Source organism: Papaver somniferum, unplaced genomic scaffold (assembly GCF_003573695.1).
Source record: "Papaver somniferum cultivar HN1 unplaced genomic scaffold, ASM357369v1 unplaced-scaffold_10, whole genome shotgun sequence".
In the NCBI taxonomy this organism is placed as follows: Eukaryota; Viridiplantae; Streptophyta; class Magnoliopsida; order Ranunculales; family Papaveraceae; genus Papaver; species Papaver somniferum.
This window is the reverse complement of record NW_020618825.1, coordinates 2,189,127-2,210,899: the sequence shown is the minus strand read 5'-3', so window position 1 is coordinate 2,210,899 and position 21,773 is coordinate 2,189,127. Positions and strand designations below refer to the sequence as shown.

At 34.9% G+C, this 21,773-nt stretch overlaps 1 protein-coding gene and 1 long non-coding RNA gene across 11 annotated transcripts; one reads left to right on the top strand and one right to left on the bottom strand.

The window, feature by feature from the left end:
• Window positions 1–1,299: 1,299 nt before the first annotated feature.
• On the top strand, window positions 1,300–20,868 carry LOC113326799. 9 transcript variants are annotated; one of them, XR_003348557.1, is made up of 10 exons: window positions 1,300–1,429; window positions 5,365–5,493; window positions 5,619–5,704; window positions 17,022–17,089; window positions 17,190–17,295; window positions 17,848–17,906; window positions 18,105–18,587; window positions 18,662–18,765; window positions 18,859–19,055; window positions 20,581–20,868. XR_003348557.1 is itself a non-coding variant. In XM_026574459.1 (5 exons), exons 1-5 carry the CDS (start codon window positions 16,219–16,221, stop codon window positions 20,588–20,590), a joined length of 363 nt encoding a protein of 120 aa, XP_026430244.1. In that variant the 5' UTR covers window positions 15,969–16,218; the 3' UTR covers window positions 20,591–20,868. The 9 variants fall into 9 exon arrangements, 1 of the variants encoding a protein (XP_026430244.1); XR_003348556.1 differs by having other exon boundaries at window positions 5,586–5,704; XR_003348553.1 differs by having other exon boundaries at window positions 5,365–5,704.
• Window positions 3,923–7,241, bottom strand: LOC113326800. Of its 2 annotated transcripts, none has more exons than XR_003348560.1 (6): window positions 7,057–7,241; window positions 6,819–6,892; window positions 6,150–6,213; window positions 5,393–6,067; window positions 4,436–5,066; window positions 3,923–4,178 (listed from the first exon to the last, which is right to left on the bottom strand). It is a non-coding gene; the product is annotated as an uncharacterized LOC113326800 (long non-coding RNA). The 2 variants fall into 2 exon arrangements; XR_003348561.1 differs by having other exon boundaries at window positions 6,819–6,886.
• Window positions 20,869–21,773: the final 905 nt, after the last annotated feature.

Here is a 21,773-nt window from a genome sequence, read left to right as displayed (position 1 = left end):
TGAAATAATTTTATAGCTAACATTACACAGACTGATTGGTCTGTAATCAGCTGGGGTTTTAGGGTTTTGAATTTTAGGAACTAGTACTTGATAGGCATGATTAATGGCTTTAAGCATTGTCATCTCCTGTCATTTCATGTATGGTATGTATAGTTTTTATGACATCTGGTTCAATGCTTGGTTTGATGCTTGAGTTGCCAATGACATTCATTTCTGTAAAATTCATTTTAGCCAAGTCTCTTTATAGCATCCGAGCATAATCAAGTTTTCTCACTATTTTACCTCTTTTGCAGGTGAATGAAACACTTGCATTACTAGTCATGGCACAAGAGCATAATTTTCAAGCTTTTGACGGTGGTATTCGAGTAGAATCTCATATCACAACTTTATGTTTGCGTTTATTGTGTCTATTATAATGTAAAACTTGCAGACCATGTGGTGAATGCATACCAATGTATATGCAGACTTGTGTTGAACGAATTATGATTACAATCAATATATTACCAATGAAAGTATTTATGTATAAGCCTGTTGTGTTCATGTTTGTTAGGACTTCATTGGTTGGATGGATGATAATCAAATTTGGGAGGATATTTTCCAAATGATAAATTTCATTGCATGCCAAACACCTGAATTTTGAATTCCATCCCAATTTTTCGCCCATTTAAATTGGATGCCAGACAACAAATTTTGAACTGGAGGTAGTTGGATTTCTAGGTAGTTGGAACTACCTAGAAATTCAACTCCACTGGTGCCAAACGAATCCTAAATGAATTTACATGTACAAAATTTGTCACGTTGGATTACTATCAAACATTACTAACTAGGCTCTAGACTAGCCTTTCATTAAATGAATTTACCCATGCAAAACTCTAGACTATCTTTCATTAAATGAATTTACCCATGCAGAATCTGTCATGTTGAATTACTACCAAACAACGTCTCTGAAATTATTTTTTATGCATCTACTCGTTATTTTCCTCAGGCACCTTTCTCTGAAATTGAATATGTTAATGCAAACTGTGAAAATTCTTTAGTTGGCAGAGTTTTTTCTACCTGTTTTTATGGTAAGGATTGTGTATGCTTTAAAATATAGATGGGACCTAGGATTAAATTCAAAATATCCTTTTCTGTTAATTTGTTTTTAATAGAGTTCCTTTAGAGACAACATATTGTTTTGATTATGTCCAATAAACCTTGGCAGGTGTATGGTGATGCATTTCCTATGCGTGCCATTTTTTCGGATGGATTGATTGAAACAGATTCTTTTAAATTCTTCTCGGTTTGGGTCCAACTTCTAAATCTCAAAAAAATTCATTATTATGATTGCATCATTGCTACTGCTAGGATCTTTAAAAATTTAGGGAGGCTCTCTGAAACACACCCTCCATCTGCAATCCTTGAACATGGAGACCCCCTTTTTGTTAAGGTAGAAATCAGACAACTCTCTTATTCTGTAAGATCTAAGGTGCACTCTAACCCTGAAACAATAATATACTTTATGTATATGAATATTTCTTACCAGGTTTGCATCAGTTGTAATAAACTAGGTCATGTACAAAGCAATCGTTTCATCTTGGGAAATCGCATGTTGGAGGAAATTTATGATAACAACCCTTTTATAGACCTAGATGATGATAAATCTCAGAGTTAGGAGGATGAATTTAAAGTCATAGATGACCAAATTGATGATGTGGATTTTTTTTTCCGGATGCATCCATGTTTTCTTCTGCATTTTTAGACTCACATTTTGTTATAGTGGAGTCTAATGTAATGGTAGATGAAGATGGGTTTCTAGACTTTTTGTATAGGACTGATATAGACTCAATTGCAACGGAAAACGCAGGAAATGAGTTTGTTGAAATCAGTAGATCTCTGGATGGGTTGGATTCAGATTCCTATCTTAGGCAATTAATGTCTTAGGCAAAAGGCTATTTTCGGAATTTTCTCCTGAAACTTCATTTTTGTCTCCTCTTCCAGACTATAGAGACATATCGGATTGGGATTATCAAATTTCGATAGGTGGTCTCCTGGGAGATGTCGTAGGACAATCATTCTCTTTACTTTGTGAATGTTCATCAGATATGGTATACCCTCACCTTTCTGATGAATAATTTTTCACCCATGAAAGAGATGTTATAGAAATTGTTAAACCTTCCTTCATGATTAGATTTTCTTCAGAAGAAGAAGAGTTTTTAAAGACCAAATCTTATTTGGGTTCATGTGGTGAATCGTCTGATTTTTTCTCTCTTTCAATTTTAAAATTAGGGGAAGTTGAAATTATTAATCAAAATATAAATCAAGATGGATATTTCTTGGATGATTCCAGTTTAAATTCTTCTTGTTCAATTCCATTCGATGAGAAAATTGTTGCTATAATGAAGGTCTCTGATGAAAGAAACAGAGGGGCTCAAGTAACACTCCATATTTCTTATCTTTATGTTATTATCAATCAGATACTCATACTGGTTTCCTGCTTTTTTATAATTTAATTTGTCTGTGTTATTTTTGCATTAGTTTTTGTTAGAGCATTGCTCGGTCGAACTCGCATGCATTGCTATCTCAAGCATGTTTGTCAAGTTTAGTTGTCAAAGCTATATGTCTTGATTTCTAGACTATTTATAGCTAAGTCTCGGACTATGACAGTTAAGTGTAGTTGAGCTCCAGACTCCATGGCGATCATCTTACGAAGACGAAGAACTACTCAAGGAACCAGTGGAACTTCATCTGACTAAAAGGCATGTGGAGACTTGAACTTATCTATCACTCAAAATTCTACCACTCTATCTCCTATTCTTGAGACAAAGTCGTATAAGTATGATAGTTTTCATACATACACATTTGCTATTTCGATCCGAGTTTACTCGCCTATATTTTTCTTGAAATATGTGTTGGTAAGCTTTCACTTTAACCACTTTTCATCTTAACCCGTGATGAAAGTCATGATGACGTTTCAATCTTGAAAATATCTTTGATGATCATAGTTGTGAATAACGACTGTTATAACATTATAGAAGAATGTTTCAATGATTGAAATGTAGAGTTGAGATTACGTAACCAACTATGGATATAAGCATATATAGTGTATTCACACATTAGTGTATAAATCCATGTGCCCGAAACCAAGTGTGTCCATATGTGTGGATACGATATTGGTGAAGGAGACAGGTTGGGTACGCGTACCAGTGAAAGTTTTCGAACATAAAATTTCTGCTGAGTTTGTAAGTTTGAAAACTGTTAAACCAGTCACCTTAGGTACGCGTACCCACGGAAGTTTTCGACCGAAAATTTCTGCTGAGTTTGTAAACTCAAATCTGGTAGCTATGGTACACGTACCCGTACGCGTACCCAAGATGGTTATATTTCTCAAATCGGAAGTTCATGAAATTAAACAATAAATCAATAAGGAATGCAATCTTTGCAAATCGTGGCTATATTGTTCATGAAGTGATTCAAGTGAATCAAACCGATTTTGTTTCAATTGTATCTATTCATAAAGACCTACACTACACCATTTTTAGTGATTATCAACGGACAGTTTAGTTGCAAAGCAGGGTTGCAACAGTTCCCACTGTTAGTTGCAAATTTTCGCAACGGAGCCTAAGCCATTACGAATTTTCGGTTGCAACAGTTTGAAATTGTTGCAACGTAAAATTGTCGCAACAGTTTGAAAGAGTTGCGAAATTAGCTGGTCGCAATAGTTTGAAACAGTTACGAAACTGGAATTTTGCAACAGGTCAGGCCAGATGGAAATTTTTGCAACATAAATAAAATAGTGGTTTTGACCGGTCAAAACCAGAGTTCCCTTTGACAAAACCAATGTCAGTCTAAAGCAGTATTCCCTTGTAACCGTAGTTCTATATTAGTATAAGTATCATTAAGTTAAAACCTACAAGCATCATCAATCAGCATAAGTAAGCCATGATCTATGTTACGCTAAGAACGTACAAACATAAAGTTACTAGAGACATTAAGTGTGAAGTATCAAAAGAAATGCAAGTATAGAAACATCTCATACGTTTCAAATACATTCTATAACAATTTAAAATTCAATCCCAACTTTTAGCCAAGGTCGCCAATTATGAGTCAGGACCTGAATTTGTAGATGCCAAGCTCTCACTATAGCAGTCCCTTTATTCCTTTGGTATGTATTCAATTGGATAAGCCTCGGAGTGTACCTGCAACAACAATAATAACAACATTGATCAGATTGCGCTGTGATATCCACTTGCAGATTAATTCTATAAGCTTCCACTCGCAACAAACACCACACCAACTCATAACCAATGCAAGGTGGATTGATGCAAATTGAATATACTATCCATTGAGATTAAATAAAAGCTTACTGCAAGCTTGAGGGATGGAATAAAAATAAAAAACAAACTCAGATACACAGATAAACCAAGTAACTTTGACACGCAATTTAGTATCTGACCTAGTGTTTGCAAGCAAAGTGCTCGGAGCGCCGCTTCTAGGAAGACCTCCTCAAAGATTATAATCATGAAGGGAACAAAATATAGTTGCTTAGTAGTACCATATTCTAGGCATAGCTCCTCACACATAGGTTTTAACAAAGTTTACCTTCAATGTAGCCTTTTTCTTTACCATACTTAAGTTACCCAGCCTTCATACTCATACTATAAGCCTAATGACAAAATTTTTACAGGAAATACATAGTCAGACACCAAAAAAGTTGCTTAGGAAAAACCATTACTACAATTAAAACATTTTAATGGGTGAGGAACTGGTGATAGATTGATGGAGGTGCTGGTGGTCTGGTAATGGGATGAATTCAGTTGTGAGGTAAACTGGTGGTGAGTTCTAGAGATGAGCTGTTGAATGTTTTCACAAACAGCTGAGAGGCAATTCTCCTAAGTCAGAGAGGTGTAGATGATGTGAATGAAGTACTGATGGTGGTGATTCTCGAGCTGGTGGTGAATGGAAGGTTGGAGAAGATCTAAAAAGCTCCTCTATGAACTTTTATAGTGCAGGTAGAGTGCAAGATTGTCAGGACCAGCGATGTTCTCTGCTGATTGTTTCCAACCCCTTTTATAGCCAATCATGCCCTGCAAACACGAATTACATAGAGAGCCGACAGTTAGAATCATATACGTAATTAAAATCACTCAAAATCTAAACCATAGAGCCCTTAAAATTGATAATAATTACAAAATCAATGGGGAACAATTATCATAAGACATACCCAATAATCAGTTAGATGTTAGGCCCTTGTAAATACACATTAAAATTTTACCATCCTAGTATATAATTCTGTAAGCTAATGTTAGTGTTTCAACTTTGTTGTCATTAAAAACTTTGAACTAATTCTGTAAGCTAATGTTAGTGTTTTGAGACTTCTTGCAGACATTGAATGTGGCACTAAAAGACTTACCAAGAAATCGCTGTGGGGAACTGTCCAAGGAGTATCTGCGTGTAGCTCCGGATTCACTGGCCCCATCAGCTAGTTTGCCTCTTTATGGAGCCATCAATCAGGTAAGTAACAAACCTCGTCTCAGTATTGGAAAACCGCATGTAAGGGTTAACAAGTCTTCATACCAATTACTAGCTGCGTTTATTCCTGACAGTCTTATGCAAAATTGATGTATGCTATCACATAGTGAATGAGGTGCTCAAGATGGTCGGTGCAGATGATGAGAAAATTGTGCCAGAAGAAGAGTTCAAGAAGCTCGTACTGGAAACTGTTGTAAGTATTATGTTGCAATTAGAGGGAGACACAATCTCAGTTTCTTCGAACTCAGTAGTTCACCTAGCTACAACATCAACATTATTCCCTCAACAATCACTAGCGTAATAAAGCTGAGTTAGTAGTATTAGTAGTACAGTAATTAAAATAAGTTAATCATGCATCATATAGAAGGGCGTAAGAGCCCATGGTCAAGAAAAGAGTCATCATATATTATCCTAACCATGTGGAACATTATTAGGAGATTCATTCTGAAAAGAACTTGGTGTGATGATTTTCATGTGCAGTAATCACTATAAACTTTGGCTTCAATTTCAACTCAGGAGGCTTGTAGTGGGCATCCTTACCGAGAAACTCCCAAGCCTACAGCAACAAAGAGAACTTAATGCTAATATTTTGGTCTACCAAACAACTACTCAGGCAGTGTCAACAATCAAAAGCTCACCTTTATGGTTTTGTCTAGCTCAATATTCATAAAATGGTTAAACTGGGACTCACTAACCCCGTCCCTGAAACCAAAGATGACAAAAATAAACATGCATGAATGGAAAACTAGAACGAAGATAGAGCAACGTGCAGAACCTTACAGAAATAACAAGATCAGTGGTATACCAAATGCATTAAGTAAATTGTCTACAACCCTTGATTTTAAACTATCAACCGCAATGATTACATATCAAACCTAAAAGTAAGAAATAACAAACCATGGTTCCTTGAGTTTCAGAAACCAGTCTCTTTCAAGCATTTCTTACATAGTATATAGATTGGGGCTTCCTTGAATCACAAAGAAAAAAGGTTAGACCATAACCATACACCTACAACCAACCTAACAACAAGCACCACCACAGCAACAACAACATACAAATAAAATGGCAAGAAAATCCCTTTCAAGCACAACTTTCTTCCATTCGACAAAACCCGTAATTGAAATGTGTAAAAAAAAATTGAGAACCCATACAAAAATTGAATGACTGCTAACAACCTACACAATTCAAACTAATCAAAAATACCCAAATCCACATATTAAAATCACATAAATAAGCAAAAATAATTACAAATAAGGAAAACCTAATTTTTGAAATTGAAATAAGAGGAAGTAAGAATGTTTATATACCTTAAAATTTGTCTCTCATGAATTTGCAGAAGCAATTCTAAAGTGGAATCAAGAGAAGTTGGGTGTTCCTGCAGCTGAACAACCATCAATCGAAGATGAAATGAAGAACCATAACTTCATCAATCGAAAAAAGAAAGAAAACAACAATAACCCATTAAACTCTACAAATCTTGATATAACCTAACTTTAGAACATGAAGAATATCTGAGATTTGTTAGTCTCAGAATAAAAAAATTACCTAATAAATTGGTCGGCTTGATTTGGGATTTGAGATCTCTGAAATCAACAAATCATTCAACCTTGATTTAGGATAAAAGAAGATGAAGGATTTCGATAATCGTCATCATCATATCTGTGTGTGAAGAAGGAGTTTAACCCTAATACTAAGAGAAGAGAAATAGATAGGGAGAGAGATAAAGAAGAGAATGAGGAATGAGATTTTTGACCGACATTTAAATCTAAACCCGAGTCAGTTTTGAAGATGACTGAGCACTGAATGGGATGAAACCGAGTCAGCTTCAAAGTGTGGGTAGCCACACTCACGACTGACACGCGTACAACTCCATTTTGTTACGAATCGTAAAAGAATAAGCAGTTGAAAATTTTGTAACTAAGACAGACTGTTGCAAAAATTTCACAACTGAAATTCGCAACGGTGGCTAAGCTGTTTCGAAATCTAGTTACTAATCCTTGAATTTGGTGTAATGCTAAGAAATTTAACAACTCTTCAACTAGTTCTTTTGAAGTCATTTGAACTAGTTGTGAAGAAGATGAATACGGTTAATATGAAAGTGCTCATATGGCTAACCATTGGTTAACTATTTATGAACCAACTAAGTGTACACGTTTAGGTACGGTTACTCAAACCTAAATGAAATACATTTCTTTTGTGTGTGACAAGATAAGATTTGATCTAACGGTTGAAATATATTAGCTTGGTTAAATCAGGTTTTTCATCTAACGATGAATATTGAATGCTTTGTTACCAAGGTAACTTAGATTGCAAACCCTGATTTGAAAACTATATAAAGGAGACATCTAGCAACTGGAAAAACTAATCCCCACACCTCCTGTGTGATACTAGTTTGTTTTGCTAGAGTCAGTTCTCCTTTAACCTTAGGTTTCTTCTCGAAACCTTGTAGGTTAACGACTGAAAGACTTCATTGGGAGTGTGAAGCCAGACGAAACTACTTCTCTTGTAGTTGAGCGATCTGATCTTGCCATTTTCTATCGTACTAGTTCAATTGAATAATTGACTTGAGATTATATCTCCGATATGGCAAGATAAAAAGAAATCAAAAACATCTTCGTCTCATCGTTTGTGATTCCGCAATATCTAGTTTTGCTACCATACTATTTAGATTATTGTGAGGTGATTCATAAATCTAGGTGGTTCTTCGGGAATATAAGTCCGGGTTATCGATTGGTTCCTGTTCACCTTGATTTTATCAAAAGACGGAACAAAACTCTTAGGTTTATCTGTGGGAGACAGATTTATCTATTATCGTAGACTTTTTTGTGTGATACAGAATTGTTTATTAAATTCTTCGACTTTGGGTCGTAGCAACTCTTGGTTGTGAGTGGGATCATCTAAGGGAATCAAGTGCGTAGCATCCTGTTGGGATCAGAGATGTAAGGAGCGCAATTGTACCTTGAATCAGTGTGAGATTGATTAGGGTTCAAATACAGTCCAGACCGAAGTTAGTTTGTAATAGGCTAGTGTCTGTAGCGGCTTAATACAGTGTGGTGTTCAATCTGTACTAAGTCCCGGGTTTTTTTTGCATTTGCGGTTTCCTCGTTAACAAAATTTCTGGTGTCTGTGTTATTTCTATTCCGCATTATATTTTGTTATATAATTGAAATATCACAGGTTGTGCGTTAAGATCAATCAATTAGAATATCCAACCTTTGGTTGTTGATTTAAATTGATTGACACTTGGATATTGGTCTTTGGTACCATCCAAGTTTATCTCTCTAGTATTTGATAAAGACTCGTAAATTTTCATTTGTTTGAGTCTGACTGTCTAGTTGATTCTCTAGAAAGTGTATTGGAGTTAGTCCATACAGATTGTTAATCCAAATATTGGGTGAGGTTGTTAGACTCCCGCCTTTTCAGTTTCAATTAATCTTGTATCTTTAAGTTTCAATTCACCTGCTATAATGAAATTAGTGGCTTAGAATACGTAGGCTTGTGGGAATAAAAAAACTAGAAAACATCTAGATCAACTTATAAAAACTGAAAAAACTGATATTTGGTTTTTGTCTGAAACAAAATCTCAGATTCCCTTTCTCAAAAAACTTTTGTCTAAGTTCCCAAACTCTTTTTTCGTGGATCCTGTTGGCAAAGCATGGGGTTTGGCTTTGGCTTGGATTGACGGGTTTCACTTTGATACCATTCACTGGAACAATAACATGTTAAGTATTCTTATAAAAACAAACTTTCATGAAATTATTTGGCTTTGAACTGCTTTTCATGTCTCTCCCTATAAACCCTATAAATTAGAATCATGAAAATTTCTTCTAGATTAGCACATTCTAGTATGGCTTGGGTTGTAGTAGATGACTACAACCAAGACTTTGGTCCTTCTAAAAAGCAAGGTGTTTTTCCTTTTAACAGTATGGAAGATGAACCTTTCATTAGACTGCTTCAAAGGGCTGGTCTGAGTGATTTAGGTTTTTCTGGAAATAACTTCACATGGGATAAACATAGGGAGGGTTGTAAGAACATTCAGAAAAGGTTGGATAAATATTTTATCAACCACGATTGGATAAACCATTATCTCGAATCTTCTATCATTCATGTCCCTCACATTGGCTTTAACCATAGTCTAATTAGGTTGGAAGTAACTGCAAACTCATATTTTAATTAAAAAATTCTTTTTAAGTTTCTTGATACTTAGTTACATGATAAGTCTTGTATTCAATTAATTTTTAATATTTGGGATACATAATTGATAAATGCAACTTATGTAGTTTTGTGCAACTTAAAAAGATAACTATTATGAGGAAAGCCACTTTTACTAGAGGGAAAGACGTATTTGGGGTGGATTTAAAAAAAACTTTCTCTAAATCAATTTTTTCGTAATCCCATATTCCATAAACATTTTCCATTTCAATTTCGCTACATTTACTAACTTATAAAATGCAACTTATACAACCGAGGAATTACTCTATCAACATCTGCAGAAATTTAACTCATGATAGAATTTGAAATGATAGACTAGACCAATAGTACTACTTGTCGTAGATTTGATGCGTAGCATGTAGCAACTTGTATAAAGGTTTTATATCATGCAACTTCCTATGCATCCAGTAAACCCCAAATTCAACAAAGACAACATAAACTGCCAAATAAAAAAGGCAGGTAGGATATGGGACTCGCTTATTCTAGAAATACCGTTCTTAATCATGTATTCAGAAAGCGTTGGATCCTTTCACTGCAAAATATATTTGCAAAAGCATCGTTTTCTTGTAAGGATATCATCTGTAATCAGTAACAATCTTTCAAGTTTTAATGCCCAAAAAATCAATTAATTCATGTTAATCAACTTCATATGTATGAGCACTGTTGAAATAAAACAGAAAAGAACATTACATGAACAGTTAACGCTATAATAAGATAGAATTTTGCTTTCTTAATCCACCCCAAAGTCGGCTTTCCCTCTAATAAAAGCAGCTTTCCCCCTAGCAATCATCCTTAAAGAACCTAGGAGAAAATATTACAATCTTGAGGAAAAATATTTTTGGAGTTCCAAACAAAAGAATTCAAAATTTTTAACAGATATAGACCACCTGAAGATAGACCTCGATCATTTCCAAAAAAATAAAAATAAATAAATAACTAATTTCTTTTGAATGACAAAATGTTTGAGTTAGAAACACTTTATAATACTTAGGAAGCGATCGCTAAACATATATAGATACTATTTTCTTAGCTCATCCTAATTTGTATGGAGGTTTTTTTAAGGCTCCTTATTGCTAAGAAACAAACTAAACATATTACTGGAATTAAAATTTCTAGACACGGTCAATCAATTTCTCACCTCCTATTTGGAGACGACTATCTGTTATTTTCCAAAGTAGATATTTTATGTTGTAAATATTTCTTAAATGTTATCAGTCAATTTAGCAATGCATCTAGGCAACTTATAAAATTTTCAAAGTCTGTCATATCTTTTTAGTAAAAAGATACACTCTAAGCAACAATGAATTATGATTAGGATCTTAAAAATGAAGAAAATAAGTATCACAGACTCTTATCTCGAAGCACCTTTTTTCATAGATAGATCAAAAATAAAAAATAAAAAATGGAGATTACAGCTAAAAGTTGGAATGGTAAACCAATGGTTCAAGTGAGTCAGATGATACTTAATAAATTTGTCCTATCTAGTCTATCCATCTACCAAATGGGTTGCTTCTTCTTGCCAAGGAAAATAACTAATAAAATCGATGCGATTCAAAGAGATATTTGGTGGGGAAAAGTGAATAACTCTAAAGGTTTTTACCCAATTAGTTGGGAATTTCTTTGTGAACCCATAGAACTAGGAGGCTTAGGTTTTAAAGAAGCTAAAAAGATGAACAAGGAAACGATTTCCAAGCTTGCTTGGAGATTAGCAACTAAACAAAATACCTAATGCAACCTATGTTAAAAGATAAATACTTTCGAGATACAACTGTTTTCCATTCTAAGAACATTATAATGCTTCTTGGGTATGGAGATGTATTTTGCATGGTGTTTCTCCGATTCATCAGTTCAGTTGCTGGGAGGTAAGTGATGGTAAGTTAATGAGTGTGTGGACACACAAATGGATACCATGTATGGAAAATAATCTCTTATCTTTCGGTGGTACTCAACTAAACTCTTTAACATTTGTATCTGAGTTATTATACTCAAATACGAAGAAGTGGAATGGAAAGGAAGTTAGGAATAACTTCCCGGCTGACATTGCTGGAAAAATCATAGGTATCCAAATATTTACAGATAAGAAATACATGATGAAATAAAGATAAACTAAGATAGCTACTTACTAAAAATGGGATACTGTGAAATCCATGTATCAACAACTTAAAAACCCATCTATCGGTCATATTAGTCTAGCAAATGTATCTTTCTGGAAATCTTTTTGGAAACTAAATATCTCACAAAGAATTAAGATTTTTTTTGTGTGGAAATGTATTCATAATGCATTGTCTTTTAGGAAGAAACTGGGTCACTACATGAAAGATATAGATATAAAATGCATTTTTTATAAGCATGAATGTGAATCTTTAAAACATTTTTTTTTAGTATCCTTATGTTTAGTTTGTGTGGATGTCACCCCCATTGGTGAGTACGATTCACATAACTACTGATTTCTCATTTTCTTCCATGTACCCGGATTGGATCGCAAGGATCTGTAAAAATAGCGATATGGAACAGTGACTACAAAATGTTGGCTAATTTGAAAGGAAAGATGTCTTAGAATACCACAAGTATACAGTTAGCTTTAGCAGTTCAGAGACATGTAAAGTTCTGGTATCCTCTGAATGCAGATAAGAAAGAAACCCCATATCGTAGGATACAAATTGACTCAGTTCTTTCAAGACAACCAAATTACACAGATCGAAGATGGAGTAAACCTCAATATACATAGTCCAATGAATTAGCTTTGATGCTTCTTGGATTGATTTTACATCTCCTGCTGGTTATGGTTTAATTCTTTGTTGTGATACAAGGACAACTATGGTACATTCCAAGTAGAGCCATCAAATGGTTTCATAGCATTAGATTTATCTACTTCTAGTATTTGGAAAATATATAAAAGGGGTTGATAACCCAATTTAAAACATGACTGAAAGTTCATGCTTTTTTAGTAAGTGTGTCTGCTACATCATTAGTCGTTCTTGGCACAAAAAGGAAACCTTGAAAATTTGAGAAAGATTTAACAAGTTTTTGTTTCCTCCAGCTGGTTGGGCTCGGTTAGCGGCCTAAGTACGGCTTTTGTGTATCAAAGAAGAAGAAAAAAAATTAAAGTTTGATTATATACAACCTAAAACCTTATTACGGTTTTACACGGGCAATTAAATAAAAAAATCACTTGCATCATATATTTTCTTCTTTAACTAGATGATATTTTTACGAAAAAAAGTAAAATTAAAATTAATTTTCTAACTCTTAATTAATTATTGGGAAATTTTTTCGCAACATTAAACCGGTTGTAATCCACAGACCCCCTAAATTATCAACTTTCAAAATGATGGTACCAATCAAAACATGGGTCAGACTTTTTTTGATTAATTGTTCTTACTTTTAATGATACAAAGAGGGAGGTTCCACTCGTATTATCTAACTTGTTCGACGTCAATTATTTTATAAAAGCCCAACAACAATGGATTTAAAGATAATATTTTACTATATGTTTTTATTATAAATCTCCATATTCATACAAAATATTAGTACCAAACCTCGCCACCTACCTCTTTGAAAATCAGTCATGAAAAACTATTAATATTCGATGGCTAATAATTTTTCAAAGTGTTAGATGACTCTTACCAACAACAAAAATATGTTGGATGGCATGTTACCCGTCCCATAATGCCCTAATTATTCTTATGAATATAGAGCTTCGTAAGAGGAATATATTAATAAAATTTTAGATTCGTATCAGTTATTGTTTGGGTTTATAAAAAAGAAATGGCGTCGAGAACAATAGATACTGTGAAAATAATTATGTGAGTGGATCCTCCCTCTAATATGAATCTCAACAATATCATTCCAGAAAAGACCGCTACAAATCAATGGTAATTTCGGAAGTTAGACCAAGTTCAATAATTCCTTTTTTATTCGGCACACCTGATCCCATTCCCCCGAGCAAACCCAACCAACTAGGCAAGTCCCTCTAGTGATCTAACCGTTATTCCAATAGAATGATTCTCGTCTTCCTATAATAAGAGAAAATAGGGAATCCAACCTTCCCCAGTGCTAATCCATCTTCCCACCTCTGGTGCGTAGACTCCACACTACGGACCAATAAAAAACTGCAAAAAACAGTATAACAACAACGGAACGGTGAAGACATGGACATTTCGTCGTCTTTCCGAGACTAACATGTACTTCATCAAAGGAACCATTTTTTAGGGACCATGGTTTTTTCAGGGGGGACCATGGTATAATTCGGCCAACCTCCCTATACTTATAAGGGGTGTCCTAAAGTTAGGTAAATACACATGTACCCTTTACTTTAATCTAAATTAAAACTAACCTAATAACTATATAAATTTAATCATATACATCTAATCTAAATGAATCTATTAACCATTAACCAAAATCAAAATCAAAATCAAAATCAAAATAAAAAACAAAAACAGGAGGCGAATCGAAATTTTTTAGTTTTGAAAAAAAATTATTTTCTTCTTCTTCTCTCTTTCTTTGACATTCCTCGATCGATTGAAAAACCCATCAATCTTTTTAATTTGTTTTTTGATTGGGAAAATTGAGTAGAAATCATCAAAACATGGTTTAAATGGAAGTTAAAGTGGGATGTTCGGTTAGGAATAGTTTTAAAAAAACTAGTTTCGTAACCGAACATTCTGAAACCAAGCACACGAAGAACACTTCGGTTATCACGAATTTAATTTTTCGTTGGTTCGCAAAAAATAGTTTTAACCGAACTCCTCATTGAAAACCAATATATTGTGTTCGGTTGGTTAGGAGTGAAGAGAGAATATTTTGAGATATTTTCTTTCTCCACGCGTTTCCAGCTCTGATTCTTCCCTTGTTTAGACTTTATACGCATCAAAAAATAGTTATAACTCTCCCAGATCATCTCATCCATACGCAAACACAAGAAATCCCGTGAATAATTCTTCTCTGCACGTTCTCCCCTGTTTCCAGTTCGTGGCTTCCCTAGCCAATTCTAGCCAAATTTAATCGACCACAACACTCGCAATAGATTTCTAAATGTCCCAGGAACAATACCACAAATGTTCAGCGATTTAATCTCCCTATAACACCTTCATTTTGTTGATTGAAAATCTGCCAGAGAGTAAAAATATTTTCCCGCCAAAAAGTTTATTTGTATTTGAGAAGAAGGAAGGGTGTCCCCCTATCCTGAACTGGGGTGCGAATAGCAGGTGTCCAACTGAGGTGCCCCTTAACCAATAGTGAGAGTCCGAATAACAATTGTCCTTCAAGATTGCCCCGGGAAACTTTTCGAGCTGATTTTTCCAAAAATGTTTTATTCCCAAAAATGCCTACAAATACATAAAACACAAAAATTAGTACAAAATCGAGAGACAACAATATATACATTGAGGACAAATTAGACACAAAAATTTGTCTATCATTAGGTTAATTGGAATTTTTTTTCCTTTAACCGAACACTTGTATTAGAAAAAAAATGCTGAGTTCGTCTGGTTCGCAAAAAAAAAAAATTGCTAACCGAACCGAACCCTTCTCTGAAAATCAATATGTTGTGTTGGTTGGTTCGCAAAAAAAAAAAAAACTAACTGAACCGTTCTCTGAAAATTAATATGTTGAGTTCGGTTAGTTCGCAAAAAAAAAATTCTAACCGAACTTCACTCTAATATCGAGTTCGGTTCAGTCGAAAATTAATGTTGGAAACCGAACATTACTATGTATACTCTGGAATAAAAGTTCGGTAACCTGCCCCGGAACCTGTTAACCAAACTCATCGAAAACTCCATTAAAAGCGAGTTCGGCTACCTGTGTATTTTGGATTTATTAACCGAACTACATTTGCAGAAAGTTCGGTTACATGTTCTTCATATAATATAACCGAACTATGTTGACCTAGTTGAAATTTTTTCTTACGATTTTCATTTTGAAGATATTTTAGGCCATTTTTAGCAACATTAACTAAGTTAAAAGCATACCTCAATACCAAAATGATGTTTTTTCTCCATATTCACCGATCTCAAAAAAAAATAAAAAATGTCCGTCTTCTTCTTCTACTACTTTAATCACTCAATAATTCTACTTCTTTTAAAAAAAAAGTCATCTATTAATTTAACCTTAATCAATGATTAATTATACTAATCATTACACAAAAATAATCAAGAAGGTAGTTTTGATATTAAAATAAATATATTGATAAGGGGTGTCCTCAAACTACTTCAGATAACTTGCCCAAAATAAAATGATGATCCAAAAAAAAAAGAAAAAAAAAAGTGGTGCCCAAAAAAGGGTTCCTTCAAAAGTAGTAAAATCCAAAGCAAAGCCCATGGACGGCCCAATGTTTGGTTCATTGGCATACAGGAAAAAAGGACCGCAGAGTTTAGGGCATAATTTTCAGTTTTTTCCCCAAATTTACGATTGGCGATTGAAGATGCAAAAGCAAAATTGAATGTTTTAAGTGTTTCAGAAGAGTCAACGTCAACCGATGAAGAAGAAGAAGAATCAATGGGAGTTATTGTTCCAACCAAAATCGAAGAAGCAGGAAGGAAATATTGCTGTGCTAAATGCTATCGTTCATACGGACGAGTAACCCATGTTGCTTTAGAAAAGAGAGTCACCCTGGAAGTAAGATAATTAGATATTCTTTCCCTTTGATTCCCTTGAAATTGAAAAAAAAATTCCTAGATAATTATATTTATCCAATAATCAATCACTTTGCATCATCTACCATAGTTTTCTTTTAACTATTGTTCAGATGGATATTGATGAAATCTATTAAGATTTGTACTAATAACAGATCATTGAGCTGTTGTCATATGTATGTATATATTGATTTATCCAATACTAGCTGGGTAAGTGGTCAATTGCTTCTGGTCACATATCATTTCACTGATTTTTTTCCTCTATGTAAGGTGGTTGTATCTGTTGGAGGTTATAGTTTTACTTGATTAACCCATTCATACATAGCGTAGTATGACGATGACATAAGTTAGTTTACATTGCGTGGATCTGAGAAACTGATAATTATTTCAAGTTAAAATGTTTTTGATCTGTTTAGAAGTAAGATATTCTTTCTATGAATCATTTTAGAAGTAAGATATTCTTTCTATGAATCATTTATGATTCAACCATATTCTCTTAGTGTTTAACCAGGAGTTGATTTTTTGATTGGTTTAATCTGTTCAATGTTATCTTTTGAGTAGTTGTTCAAAAAAAAGGCGAGTCATGCATCATAGAAGTATGATATTCTTTCTTGAATCGTGTTGATAATTGTATCCATATCCTAATGTTTATGTTTAATGAACCAGCCAAATGCTCTTGTGTCTGGTCGGAATGGACGGAAGGACCAATTATATCACACTAATCGTTATCCTGGGTAACTTCCTTACATTTGAGTTCATGATATGTACAATGTTTGTCCTTACTTTATAAAAAACTCATCATGTTCATTTACTTGGACATGTTCAAATTTACAGGATGAATTTGCATCTCGTAGAAGTAGGAATGTTGGATCATCCGGGACGTATTAGGAAGTTCGACACTGTCTGCAACTTTTGTGGTGAATTAGTGGGATGGTACTTTGTAAGCATCTATTATCCTCTACTGCAATTAGATTAAATGTACATATACCTCTTTGCTTGCTTGGATAAGTTGTCTTTCGATTTCTAGAGAATTGCTGGTCCCTTCAAGGTTACGGTGGATTCTTTTTGCACTGTTTGCAGAGCGCTGTCTTAGTATGCAGCATTCTGCAGTCCGTTGCAGATAGCCTATACCCTCCCATGTATACAAACTGGCCCAGTTTTGCACTTGTTTGATACCACCAATGTGCCCTGGGTCCTATAGCTTCTGTGAGTTCCATATTTACCTCTAGTTTCTGCGAGTTCCATATTTACATCTGATCAGGAATTTGACTATTTTGACACCTAGAAAGTGCAGTGTACAGAGTGGTACTATTTATTCTTCATTTTAATTATCGTCTTGTTTTGTGACTTTGTTATAATGTCTAAGGTGATATAATGTCCTGATGGAGTTCTGCTTGCATCTCACATATTCTCACAAGTTCTGCTTGCATCTCTGCATTTACATCTGAAATAAGTGATTCTCACAAATTTATCTTTCATCTTAACTTTTCAGACTGCCAAAAGGGACAATTATCGTTCACTAGTGTACTGGTGCGACACATTGATGGACAGGTGATTTTTTCAGTATCTCATTGTCACTGAATAGTACTTAGATACCTCTAGTGCATGTGAAATACCTCTATGGCCTTGTACTTAGATACCTCTAGTGCATGGGATGTACCTCTATGGCCAAAGTTGAGGTGTTCTGCAACATATTCTTAAAATGTATCATTGACATGCATTTGCTGTATTTCTGTTCGCAATGAAAAGGTAGTTTTGTTAGATGATGAAGAGAATGAAGTAGCAAGAGATTATGACTCTGAGATGCCGAGAATGGCCTACTTGATGGAAAGGAACTGTGATGCTGTGGAGGCCTAGAGACACATAAATGTCACTGGGCAACATATGGGATTTAAGCTGCTATGGATGGTTAGTTTATGTATAAAGATTATCAGAATATCTCTTCTTTGTGCTTCTTGATTGTTGTGTACTTCAAGTTATTAAGTTGGGGAAAGTAGTCCGTCGCTTCTTTATGATGTTCTGTAACTTCTGTTTAAATCAGCCAGCCCAAATTTGGTTCCTCCTTTTTCTCTATGTTGCTATACAAACCAAATTCCTTTTGAAAGAATCTAACTTTCATTAATAGATGATGAATTAGGAGACTCTATATACATGTGCGCCACATGTTTGTATAGAGATAAACGATCCACCGGGAGAGCAATTTCTTCCTGGGAGCATGCTGAACCTACTCCAGTAAGAGGTGTTGTTGTTTTTGTTCCTTTTTTCGTCTTTGGTTTTAGTTTATTAACAATTTCTCCTTCCAACAGGTTACTTTACCTGGCTTTTATTCTTGGGTGGGTCATGGTGTTGATCAAATTTCTGAGGAAGATGCGTATTTGATTACCCGGATGTTTACTCCTATTACAGGATTGTAAGCATCATTTCATTTATTTGAGATTTTAATTTATCATTTTTTTTTTTTTGATTTCTTGATTTCAAAGGATAAAACCATTCTGATTTATAGGCTTAACACTCACATGGTAGCGTATGGAGGAGCAATATCAAGATTTGGTAGGAGAGTCGTTAATGGTGAAATTGCATATGGGAAGATTTTGGCTCCCTTATTTTGCAACTACTGCCAGTGAATTAATGAAGTGCACGGAGAGCAATATAAACATGGATTGCCTCTTGCAGATATGAGCTCAATTTTTAGATACTCAGGTAATCTAATAAATTCGGTCTCACTAAAAACTAAAACAAATCCCACCCCTTAATAAGTTTAGTAATTCAATCAATACGGCATCGCAGCAATCATATGAAGTTGCACGCTTGTTAGAGCAATGTTGTCAAATGGAGTTGCATATCACTCGAGTAGCTCAGTTTGAATTAGGGAAGATGAGAATATGATTGGGGTTTGCTCTTGTTTACTTTTTTCTTTTCCAGTGGTCGTTTGTTAGGAAATAGTCCACAAGTCAGACGAGATATGCAGCACAATGTCTGTACAATTAGGAGGCTGATCTCCGGGATATACCTTCATTATTAGAATTTACACACTTTTCTATGCTTTGATTTTATGAATGAAATCTATGAAAACAAGACTTTCGTTTGTGAGTGATGAGTGAAATCTTTGAAAACGAAAAACCGCGTTATGCAATTTTCCAAAAGTTTAAGGTACTTGCGTTTAGTAATGGAAACAAATTGTCACGGGTGAATTCAGTTTTAGGTAATGTGAAAACTGATATCATCATGTGCTATTGGGTGAATCTCTGACCCATGTTAGTTAACAGCTTGTTTGTTTACCACATATTGTTTGCTTGTCCTTGACAATGACACACCATTCTATGCCTCAGTCATGTAGAGGGGATGTAGATATGTTTCTTCATGTTCTCATTTTGGATACTGCGGAAGTTTTATGAGCCCCTTCACTTTTGTTTCTAATACTATCGGCTAAAATAGGGAAGAACAATGATCCATGTCTTACTTAATTTGTACGGAATAAATTAAGCTTACTTATTTTGTGTATTTTTTTGGTGGTGATTTACGTAGTTTGTGTTCAAATGTGCTTTATGTAAACTTTTATTTCCTTGGAGATTATGCCTTTGATGTTAGCTCTAGATTCCTCTTTAGATCAGACCAAACTCAGGAGTATCTGGACAGATGACGCTCTTTCCCTCTTAAAAGGTGAAATCCCTAAATGCGTCCAATGAGTGCGTTAATGGTTACTGAGCGTTTCTCATACCGTGCGATGCATAGTATGCTAAAAGGAGTTAGGAAGGTGATTATGGTTTTGCCTTCAATTATGGTTGCTTCTTTACTTTTTCTTGCCCTTTCTTGGTCGTCCGCAAGAAAATGGACTAGAAGTCAGGATACAGCACACTGATCTAGAGGGCTGCAAACGTGTTTTCTGTTCACATTTTATTTGCTCGTCTTTGACAATGACACACCATTAAAGCCTCACTAATCTAGAGGGTTCCGGACGTGTTTTTCCATGTTTTCATCTTGGATGTAGATTTTGCAGAAGTTGTATGAGCCTTTCTCTTTCATTTCTCACTCTCAGGCAAGATATGGAAGGACAATGATCCCCTTTTAAATGGCTTCGTCCTGAATAAATTGATCCATAACTAATCACTTAATGAACTTATTGAGTTTGCATTTAATTGTGCTTAAAATGTTAATTTTGATTTCCTTGGAATATTGCTTTTGAGTTTTGATATGTCATCTTATAATGAATTTCTTCTCACTGCAGGTGCAGATGATTGATTTTTGGCTGGGGATAGCGAAAGTGTAGTACTAGTATCAAAGGGTTATCAGCATCTTACTTGACATACGCATTAGTGTTATCAAGTTTTTGATTATCTTGAACATCTTACTTAACTCTCTATACTTCTAACTAATAGATAGCTTTGCAGTTATATTTACTTTTAATTGGGTTTATAAGCCCATATATTGCAGAAAAATGAAATGACACCGAAGTGAACAAGGTTATTTGTAAAAATGGAGCATAATCTCAATTTTTGGGTGTCTTGTTATTTTACTTTATGGTTTGTTAATCGTTAGTCATTTTCCTTGCTGGCGCTGATGGCATCTTTTTTCCCATCAGTAAAATGGCCATTGGCACTGGAAGCTATCAAATTTTAACTTGCATATTTCTGAAAAAGGAATGATAGGCCATACCTTCTTTGCTATATTTTCCAGTGCTTGCAGGCCATTTTCGCTGCAGCTGTCTTTTAACTGAAATTTGACGTCTCCCAACGTCTGACTTCAATTTTGCTATGAAGTAATCCCAAGATAGACCTTGGGAAAGAGCAATGCAACAACAAGTGGCATACAGACTCATCACTCATCAATTAGCTAGTCTAGGGAGGCAACATTCCACTACCTCAATGTCGGATCCTCTCTTATTGAGGTTATCAACAGTTGGAAGTGCATTTTAGATTACAAACCAAACAAATAATTAAACTTTTTGTGGTACCTTCTTCTTCTGCACATAACTGAAGTTAGAGCTAATAGGTTGATGAGTGTGTTTCATGAGCCAAGCTTACCATCCGAAGAAGAATAAGAAGAGTTTGGGCCACTTACCATACCAGTGTGACTTCTGTTCTCCACCATCTTAAGGAGGAGGATCACCAAGCATCTCCATCAACAAGTGAATTCTCTTAATACCTCCTCCGTTGGTTGGTTCATAAGTTTAATTTGCCATTTTTCTTGATGAGCATGGTGCATTTTCATGCGATGCTGCCTTGAAAGCTTTCTGGCGAGTCGAGGAGAAGGGAGCAGCTCCCCACCATTTACCCTCGGAATCCAAATCTACACCGGAACTAAATCGCTCACGTTATCCAACCAGCCCCTGGTGTCCCGGTTGTAGCAAGGTCCCTCCAAATTTTTTAATCTATTTGACTAGTAGTGGTAGTCTTGGGTCTAGTACAAATGTGGGCCAAT

What these genes read in the sequence shown, in the direction of transcription:
- LOC113326799 (XM_026574459.1), top strand. Translation starts at nt 16,219, where the DNA reads ATGGGAGTTATTGTTCCAACCAAAATCGAAGAAGCAGGAAGGAAATAT. An exon ending in AAAAGAGAGTCACCCTGGAA is followed by an intron (nt 16,339 to 17,021) that starts GTAAGATAATTA and finishes TTAATGAACCAG; the next exon opens with CCAAATGCTCTTGTGTCTGG. An exon ending in AATTAGTGGGATGGTACTTT is followed by an intron (nt 17,296 to 17,847) that starts GTAAGCATCTAT and finishes TTAACTTTTCAG; the next exon opens with ACTGCCAAAAGGGACAATTA.